The sequence below is a fragment of the Amblyraja radiata genome, chromosome X (assembly GCF_010909765.2).
Source record: "Amblyraja radiata isolate CabotCenter1 chromosome X, sAmbRad1.1.pri, whole genome shotgun sequence".
NCBI lineage: Eukaryota > Metazoa > Chordata > Chondrichthyes > Rajiformes > Rajidae > Amblyraja > Amblyraja radiata.
In genome coordinates, this window is record NC_045999.1 from 524,529 (window position 1) to 534,348 (window position 9,820).

A 9,820-nucleotide genomic window follows, 5' to 3' on the forward strand; every position below is an offset into this window, starting at 1 on the left:
GGTGGGCATGTGGTGCGATGGGGTGTGCTGGGCATGCGGTGGGTGGAGGTGGGGTTGGGGTGGTCGTGCGGTGGGTGGGGTGGTCGTGCGGTGGGTGGGGTGGTCGTGCGGTGGGTGGGGATGGGGTGTGGTGGGTACCGTACATAAGCTCGCGGCCTCCTGCACTCACTCCAGCTGCCCCTCCCCTGCAGGAAGCGAGCTGCTTGTAAAGCTGCCAACGGATCCCACAAGTACAAAGGCAACTCGAAGGATGTGAAGCCCCCAGACCTGTGGATCCATCACGAACGTCTGGAGCTGAAGCCGATCGACAAGTCCCCCGATCCCAACCCCGTCATGACCGACACCCCCATTCCCCGCAATTCCCAGGACATCAGCCCCGCGGACAACGTGGATAAAGAGCACACGCGCAGGAACTCTTACCTGGGTCAGTAGCGGCCACGTGACCCCTCTCCCCCACCCACGGGTGACAGACGGGTCTGTGGGTGCCGGGTGGACCCGGGTCAGGGGGGTGGGTGGGAAGGAAAGAGGGAGGGTGGGTGGGTGTGTGGGTGTTAGGGAGGGTGGGTGCGAGGGAGAGTGGGTGGGTGGGAGGGAGAGAGGGAGGGTGGATGCGAGGGTGGGTGGGTGCGAGGGTGGGTGGGTGTAAGGGAGGGTGGGTGGGTGGGTGGGTGTGTGGGTGTTAGGGAGGGTGGGTGCGAGGGAGAGTGGGTCGGTGGGAGGGAGAGAGGGAGGGTGGGTGCGAGGGTGGGTGTGAGGGAGAGAGGGAGGGTGGGTGGGTGTGTGGGTGTGAGGGAGGGTGGGTGAATGCAAGGGTGGGTGGGTGCGAGGGAGAGAGGGAGGTTGGGAGGGAGAGAGGGAGGGTGGGTGCGAGGGTGGGTGGTTACGAGGGTGGGTGGGTGTGAGGGTGGGTGGGTGTGAGGGAGGGAGGGAGGTTGGGAGGGAGAGAGGGAGGGTGGGTGCGAGGGTGGGTGGTTACGAGGGTGGGTGGGTGCGAGGGTGGGTGCGAGGGTGAATTGGTGGGTGGGTGGTGTCTGTGCCGGCTCTGCCCGGTTGTGCTGGCTGGAGTTGTGGGGTGACGGCTGCTTGTGTCCACAGGCCGGGAGCAGGAAGATGGCGTCTCATCTATGAGCAGTCGGCGGGGACTGCGACCCAAGATCATGATGCCCTTCGATGCTCAGCCTCCACAGCGTATGTCTGCTGCTCCTTCCCACCCCAGGGTGATGTTCATGTCGGGCGGGCGGGCGGTGAGGGTCTGTGCCCACAGAGCCAGAGGGTCACCCACCATGACCCCTCCCTGACCCACGACCCCTCCCTGACCCATGACCCCTCACTGACCCACGACCCCTATGTAACCAGTCAGTGCCTCCCTGACCCACGACCCCTCGCTGACCCACAGACTCCTTCCTGACCCATGGTCTCGGTGGAAATCCCCTCTCCGTCAGATGACCCCTTCCCCAGTGTTAGGTCTCCCAGGACGGCAGCACCACTCACACCCCCCACATCCCCACATAGTCCGTCTCCACAAATCCATTCATTCCAAAATCCCCCATAGTTGTAAATCTGTGAAATCGAAAGAAATAGATCATTTATGCCAAATATTTCAGGGCAAAATTCACTGGAAAGTTTCCAACATTTTAGGAGAATTTCTATCACATTATTTAAAATCCAGACTCAGGTTTCATTAACATTGTGGAGGTATAATTGATGATAGGACATTGACCAGACGGTGCTGCTGCTGTCTGCCCCCTCTGTCACTATTCACGGGCGTACTTTACTGAAACGTGTTCGGATAACTAAAGATCGTGCTGTCAGCTGTTTAAATCCATTTTGTCTGTGACTTCTGTTGGCTGATAAGCTGCAAACTCCATTCCAGCCGTGCGTGTTGTGTGTGTGCGTGCGTGCGTGCGAGTGTGTGTGTGACTGCGATTTAAAACGCCTTCAAATAATGACCGTGGCTAGGGAGATGACAGCAAGCCTCAGTGTGGGGGAAGAAAGGCAGCCTGCAGCAAGCAGTCTGGACACCTGTGAGGACCCTGGGTAGTGTTGTAGAGCAGAGGGATCTAGGAGTGCATGTACATAGTTCCCTAAAGGTGGAGTCGCAGGTAGAGAGCGTGGGCAAATAGGCTTTTGGCAGAGTGTTGAGTATAGAACTTGGGAGGTCATGTTGCAGTTGTATAAGATGCTGGTGAGGTCGCATTTACAGTATCATAGAAACATATTGTGGCCAGTTCTGGGCATTGTATTATAGGAAAGATGTTGTCAAGCTGAAAATGCCCAGCTTGACAACATCACCCCAGACGTGGCACCCAGACGTGGGTCCCTGGGTTTTTTGGAAATAGTTCCATGAGATTTAGTTCTGAGCAAGGGAGAGGCAGACAGGGCTTTGCGGAAGGACAGGTGGAGTGATGGGGATTGAGTTGGGCACCAACAGGTCTGTAGGCACTGTGTGGGCGTGGGATTGGAACGGTGGTGTGTGTGTGTGGGGTGTGGATGCTACTTTGACTGTGTCTGGGGCAGTGGGTGGGGAGTCTGGATCGCTGCAGTCAGCTCTGTGTATGAAGTGCTCTCTGTGTTATGTTCATTCACAGCTGTGATTAGTGCCCATCCCATCCATTCACTCGACAACCCTCATCATCATCACCACTGTGACGGGCCTTCCTCCCCAACCCGCAGCTACCTCCGCCACCAGATGGCCACCCGCCCACTCGCCTCTTCATTAGACAGGGCCAATTCCACAGGTGAGACCTGGCAACGCAAGCTCAGCCGCAGCCACAGCCGCAGCCCACCACGCGGGCTAGGTGAACCCTGGGAACATTTCACCACGCGGCTGAACACAGCGTTGGCCTTTAAACTCTGAGGGGCTACCGCGCTTGGCTAGTGTTTGTGGAGCGGAGGGAACGATGGGGAGAGGAGGGGAGGAGGCAGTAGATAGTAAACGGACAGGAGGAGAGGGGAGAGATTGAGACCACAGGCGGGGAGAGATGGTGTCGTGACGCCAATCCGAGGAAGGATCGGGTGGGACACTTAGTGCAGCTCGAGTGTTCAATGATCGAGGGTGATATGAGCACGTTTGGACCAGGGAGAGAGAGCGATGTCAACAGAACAAGAGGAGGGAGAGTGCGTGGGGTGCACTGCGGGATCACTGGGTGGGGTGTACAGATACAAGGATGGCAGAGTGGGGGCACTGGGCTGGGAGTGAGGATCTCACCCGCATGCCCTGCTGGGATGGTCACACCCACTCCTTTTGAAACTTTGGTTCTGCTTTGGATTTTCTGGATTAAATTGTTGCTGACTGACAAACGGTGGTTTAGTTGAAAGGTTTCAGTGTACAGGCATGGCAGCTGTGCTGAGCTCATTGGAAGGTTCAGAAAGATGAGCCCTCTGTTCAGCTCTGCTCTCCCAGTTACAGGTGGAGCTGAGGATTGTGGACGGCTTGGCTTGTGTCTGGAGTGTTGACCTTTGACACTTTGTGTTCCAGAATCGGTACGGAACACCCCGAACAGCGACATGTCTCCAGCACTGAGCTCACAGACTCACACCGTGGACAGCCAGGAGACAGACGTGCCAAGCGTCACCTACCTGCCCGGCTCACAGGACGAGGACTCTAACCGCAGCGTCCCCACTGCCCATGTCCGCCCCTCACACCCTCTCAAGAGCTTTGCGGTCATCGCCATCCCTCCGGCCAGCACCGGCTACGAGGCAGCCTCGTCCAGCACACCACTGTTGGCCCAGGCGGGTGAGTGAGGGCAGAGCCAGAGGCACTGGCACCGTTTCTGGGCCCCACAGCCATCGGGCCGCGCGGGACAGGGGCAGCAGACGTTCTAAACCCTCGCTAACCCTCGCAGTGGGTGGAGCCGCTGCCTCACAGCTCCAGTGACCTCCAATGCTGTCTGTGTGGTGTTTGCACGTTCTCTCTGTGAGCTCCGATTTCCTCCCACATCTCAAAGACGAGCGGACTGATTGGAGAATTTAGCCGCTGTAATTTGCTGCCAGTGTGTGGGTGAGGGGTGGAATGTGATTAGTGGCCAGCACAAACTTTGTGGGCCGAACGTTCACTGCCTTATCCTCAATAACAAGGCTGGGTCACCTATAATGTAACAATAAATTAAATTAAAATACTTTTTAGTTTAGAGATACAGCGTGGAAATAAGCCCTTGTGCCCACCGATTCCTCACCGACTAGCGATCATCTGGTCACTAGTTCTACCCTGAGCACCAGGGACAATTATCCAACTAACCTCCACGTCTTCGGAATTTGGGAGGAAACCGGAGCACCTGGAGAAAACCCACACGGTCACAGGGGAAACATGCAAACTCCACACAGACAACACCTGTAGTCAGGATTGAACCCATGTCGCTGGTGCAGTTAGGCAGCAACTCTACCGCTGCGCTACCAAGTTGCCATCTTATCATGGGCTCATGGACTAGACCGACTCGTGCCTAGTGAGTTTGTCTAGACTGGGCAGGTGTGGCAGACTACTGAACAGGCCTCTCACTTGTTAAGAATGTCCCAATCTACCTCATTGCAGCCTAGCGTTTGTTTTATCTGCCCTTTGTGACTGTAAGACTATGGTCTGCTCTGCTTATTCTTCTCTTTGCACAACCTTTTAAAGTCAAGTTTGATGTGATTTGAATAGAGAGAAAGCAAACAAGGTTTTTCGCTAAATCGGTACAATAATAAATCACTGCCCAGTCCATCATCGGCTCTGACCTCCCCACCATCGAAGGAATCTATCGCAGTCGCTGCCTTAAAAAGGCTGCCAACATCAAGGACCCACACCATCCTGGCCACTCACTCATCTCTCCGCTGCCATCAGGTAGAAGGTACAGGAGCCTGAAATCTGGTACATCCAGGTTCAGGAACAGCTGCTTCCCCACAGCCATCAGGCTATTAAACTCACCATCAAACAAACTGAACTATAACAGCCTATTGCATTTTATCTGTTTATTGATGTGTATATATATGGTCTATGCTATGTTCTGTATTTATGCCTACAATATTCTGTTGTGCTGTAGCAAGCAAGAATTTCATTGTCCTATCTGGGCCACATGACAATAAACTCTCTTGACTTGACTTGACAATATCAATATTGGTTTATGGAATGTGAAGATTATCTAATGTTGGAAGAAAGATGCAAGGGAAGTTGTGCTAAAGCTGTGGCGTGGTGTTCCACTGCAGGGGCCAATCCTCAGGTGCATTCAGTGAAGACGGCGTCCATAGGAACATTGGGTCGGAGCCGTTCCCCGATGGCTGTCACCGTGCCCAGTGCCCCAGATGTGGCTGAATCCGCCAAGATGCTGGAAGACTCTGACACTGTAGGTTTGCTGTTGGCTCCTCGCCTCTGCTCTGTCTCTGCTCTTCCCTTCCTTAGTGTCCATGCACTCCATTTAACACCACACCTCACCGGATCAAACTTTCACCTTTATTTTCAGGTGTTGGTGTTCATCGATTTTGCTCAATCCACTCAAACATCTCACCTTTAAAAAAATATTTAAACGCTTTTTCTTATTCCTATAACTAGCCTTTCACTTTCACTCCCATACCTCTCTTTTCTTGATCGCTGGCATTGGTGAATTAATCAGCGTTCCCCCGAGCCTGGTTCACCGTTCAGTCAGCGCCCTGTGATGTCACCTCCCAACACCACCACCACCAACCTGAAGAGCTTTATCCCTTACACAAACCTTACCCTGACGCTGTGCCTCTCCAGACTATAGAAGTGAGCCGGTGGAGGCCATTTGGTCCCTTGATGTTGTTCTGCCATTGAACAATGGCTGATCTTCCGTCTCAGTCCCTTCCTTGATCTCGTGCTTCAGTGATTTGTGTAGGCTTGTTCCACCCCTACACTGGGGAGTCATGGGGATTCCCCTCAATCATCACCATCACTGATTGAATCTCCTCCCTCTGCCTCACTCGGATCCAGAGCTGATTCAGAGTCCCTGAAGGGGTTGGTGATTTCCAATCAGGGAGTGGAGATGAGGCAATCACAGCTTCTGATTCTCTGGGCCAATGCCTGGACACCACTCACAGGTCTGTCCCTGTGAGAGACCCTCACTCATCCTTTAACACAACCTGTTCCCTTAGATGGTCTTAGCCTGAGACAATAATCTGTTGCCTCTTTTTGCAGAACTACAGCCCAGATGAGCTGAATGAAGAAATGGCGCACCTCACGGGCTTAATGAAGGATCTCAACGTTATTACCACAGCATAGATCGGAGTTCCATCAGTCACTCAAACTGAATCCGGAGCGGGTGTGCGCAAGTACACAAGACTCCCGGAGGGCCGACTGCAACATGACGTCATGTGTTAAGTCTCGTGGGAAATGCCTTTGTCATAATTTCAGTCCAGTGGATCCAGACTTGTGGATGTCATGCAAATCCAATCAAGGGCTTGGAATCTGATGAGCCTAGACTCTGATGGACCCCTGCTGGTTTGGAAATGTACTGCAGGTACCGATATAGTGTTGGACATTCGATATCGTCTATTTACTGCGTGTTTACGTTGTTGGTGTTATAAAGAGAATGTTGAATTGTTACTTTGGCATCCAGATGTGACATTTGACCGCCTCACCATCAGCTGGTGTAAGATGCTTCAATAACATGGCCATTTCCTGCTTCCTACGCATCGCACTCGGACTGCAACAAAACTGCCACCGTATCCGCACTCATCACTGTGATCTGTCAGCAATCCCTGCTGGACTTGGCAAGTTCGCTGATTAAAGCACAATTAGAAAGATGCAACCAGCACAATCCATCCACAAGGAGGCTCGGCAAGACTCAAAGCACATTGGTTTAAGCAAACGTGTGCAGCAACTGACATTTTATATGAAGACTGTCTTTATGTATTCTACTGGAGAATCATTTAGCCATAAGGAGAAAGATAAGCTCACCCTACCCTGGGGTTTGCTTGCACGATCTTTATTAAACCTATCAGTCAGTTTTGATTATATAGCCAGCATTAAACCCTCAAATCCAGTTTGAGTTCCTGCCCTCATTAATTGTGTTGTGGGTAGGTTTCAGATACTTACCCTCAGTGGACTGGGCTGAACTGGTCCCAGGTATATGGATCTCAAACCAATCCCATCAATCTGCTTCTGATGAGGTTATATGTTAAACCATATATGGGTTCAGTTACAGGAAGCTCTCTCCATCTCATTCTCCCCATATCATTGTACTTGCTTCTACAGTCATGGTTTTACTATGTTTGTGAATATTGCTTCCTATGTACATCTCCATGAATGTTAATATAACTGTTTAAGGAAATTTATTGTAATGAATATAACTGAACGAAGCTGTTGTGAACGTTTAGAGAACATGCCCCTGTTGTAGGCAGTCAGATCTGTTTTGCACTTTTTCCATCTTTTACAAAGAACCTTTTTCTTTCTGGTCTGTGTTCAGAATTGGGAAACCTCTGGTGTACTTCTGTAGTGTCTTCATTAGCAAAAGCAACTTCTGTTTCCACGGACACCGAAGGTGCAGATTGTTTATTAATCACGATTGTAGAAATGATGCAAACTACTGTAGTTTTATGTACAAAGAACTTTGCTAGTAGCATACTTAGTGGCTTTTTTTAAACTTCATGTTCTAATGTAATATTGGAATTCCAATACATTTTGTATTCAACCATTAGGAAGAAGTGTGAGTGTAGACATTTATTTGTGGTCTACATTGCCACCAGGTAACACCCCCTGTATATGATGATTCAGGCATCATTGTCATCCATTAGCTTGGTTCACAGCTTGAGGGGTGACCAGGTTCAACAGCTTTCTGCTTGCAGAACGGTGAAGTTTGCTAGGATGAGGATGGGAAGATGCAGCCAGCTGTTGGTGGGGTTAGGGGGTGAGTGACTTAACGATGATCTGTGGACGTTTGCCCAATTGGAGCTAGGACAGAGGTAGGCACAGGAAAGCTGGAGGCTCACACCACAAACTGGTTTGAGGATGTCTCAACTTAATCAAAGACAGAAGTTAAGAGAACAGTTGCTCCTACTCACTGAGCTGGACTATAGCCAGAGCCGACAATCCCAATGTGCTGCCCAGCCGACCATCTCAATTAAACACAGAAAACCATTGAACGGCCTTCTGTTAAATCATCAGAAGTGGAAATGTCGTGGATGAATGAGCTCTCTCTGGACGGCCTTTGTGAAAGGTACATTGCCAGACGGGAGTTTCCTCACCATATTCAGTGGCAGCAGACTGGGTCACACTGGGTCAAATGATCGCTTGATTTTCAGGACACTTACTTTCATCGTACATTTGTAATTCAGCTGTTTGTCTGTGTCTGGACCGAGGCTATGGAGCTGGGAGATCCTGATGACTGTGTCACACGGTAGCACAGTCAACAATACCTTCCATGAGTTTGCTGATGATTGGGATAAGAGAGTAACTAGTTTTTTGGACGGGGCTATCTTTCATGTTTTCAGCTGGTGAAAGATGATGTGTAAATTAGCTGGGGAATCTGCAGACAGGTGTTTCCAGGGTGGATCTTGCATGAGTCTTGTTATCTCAGCCAGTTCTTGATGTCAGGTGGAGCAAATCAAATTGGTAGAAGGGGATTGTTGGTGGCACTCACCCAGGCCAGGACTGATGTTGGTGACTCACACCTACTGGTCCCATCATCATTCCTGATTGCACCATCAGATTACAGAGCTTGGATCTGATCTGGTGTGCGGTTTATTTCAGTCTCGGGCATGTGCTTAGTAATCAAGTTGGCAAATCGCTATGTTAAGGTGTGCCTGTTGCTTTAGGACACATCTCATTGAGCAGGAGTGATGCCCCCCCCCCCCCCCCCCCCCATTGTGATGGTACGATAAAGGATGTGACCGGCCAGGTTACAACAGAGTGATTACAGACAAACAGGAGAGGAGTTGTTCAGAGCGGCCAGAGGGCTGATGGATCTACTGCTGCTTCCAGTTCCTGTGTCTACACGTTGAGTGACGCTCCACAGAACCCAGTCGCCCGCCTGCGCGCAGCTCTGAGCAGTCAGACTGATGTCATCAGGACGTTTCCAGATGTAATCCAGAGGCCTAGTGAGCAATGCAGCCAACATCAGCGGCCCACCCAGATGTACCTTCTACGTAAGACCACTGCAGCAGGGTGGAAGAAGCTATTTCAGCCCCAGTGCTTCAGCCGAGCAGGGCTGGGAGATTCATTCTTCCCACGCTGTGCTTTAGTCAAAGTGCATCATACTTGTAAAAGTGACAGGATGAAGGGGTTAGCTTATAACTGAATCCATTCTATGCAACACCTCAACACTTCTGCAAAAGGACAGACTTTACAAATTCACAGATGCTGTTCAGACTCTGCAACATTCACTTACAAAAGTGCAAGCATTATATACGTCTGAAATCCATTGTCATAAGCAATGCTGGGTGGGAAAGACATGCTCTCTTGTCACCATGCCAGGATTGTTGCTCAGGGCAAAGCTGACTTAGTAATGGATAGTGATTGAATGATCTGACACAGAAACCGTTAAAGAACACTATAACGCCAATAGTTTTTTATTTTAGGAAATATTTATAGAGAAACCTGTGTATATTAAAACTTTTACAGATGTTTGGAATTCTTCTCCGCACAGTCATCTTGCAATAGTTCAGGTTTCTCTCCCTCAGTCTGAACTTAAAAATATGCCCGGCTAAAATATTGCAATCTTATTTTTGAAAATGATAAAAGGATATCTTAATGTCGAATGTGAAGGAAAATAACTAAAATAATGGCTGGAGTCGGTGCAGGTTGAGGTGGAGATGATGAGATCCTGACAGGAACATTCCCGGGATAATTGCTTTATATATTGATCTTTCTTCCCTCCAGCACTACTTTTCCAAT

The 9,820-nt window shown here is 50.5% G+C and overlaps 2 protein-coding genes across 9 annotated transcripts in view; both read left to right on the forward strand.

Annotated features, from left to right (window-relative positions):
* neo1 (neogenin 1) overlaps nucleotides 1–7,629 on the forward strand; it is a 111,749-nt gene extending 104,120 nt beyond the window's left edge. For 5 of the 8 annotated variants that reach the window (XM_033015097.1, XM_033015099.1, XM_033015095.1 and 2 more), the window contains exons 23-28: nucleotides 192–424; nucleotides 1,096–1,188; nucleotides 2,589–2,738; nucleotides 3,479–3,736; nucleotides 5,179–5,315; nucleotides 6,125–7,629. In XM_033015097.1, the coding sequence (XP_032870988.1) occupies nucleotides 192–424; nucleotides 1,096–1,188; nucleotides 2,589–2,738; nucleotides 3,479–3,736; nucleotides 5,179–5,315; nucleotides 6,125–6,208 (955 nt within the window). In that variant the 3' untranslated portion in view covers nucleotides 6,209–7,629. The remainder of the gene's footprint in view (nucleotides 1–191; nucleotides 425–1,095; nucleotides 1,189–2,588; nucleotides 2,739–3,478; nucleotides 3,737–5,178; nucleotides 5,316–6,124) is intronic. The other 3 variants (XM_033015101.1, XM_033015102.1, XM_033015094.1) reach the window with 2 other exon arrangements.
* mtmr10 (myotubularin related protein 10) overlaps nucleotides 1–9,820 on the forward strand; it is a 902,395-nt gene that overhangs the window by 377,716 nt on the left and 514,859 nt on the right. The gene's annotated exons all lie outside the window — the stretch shown is intronic.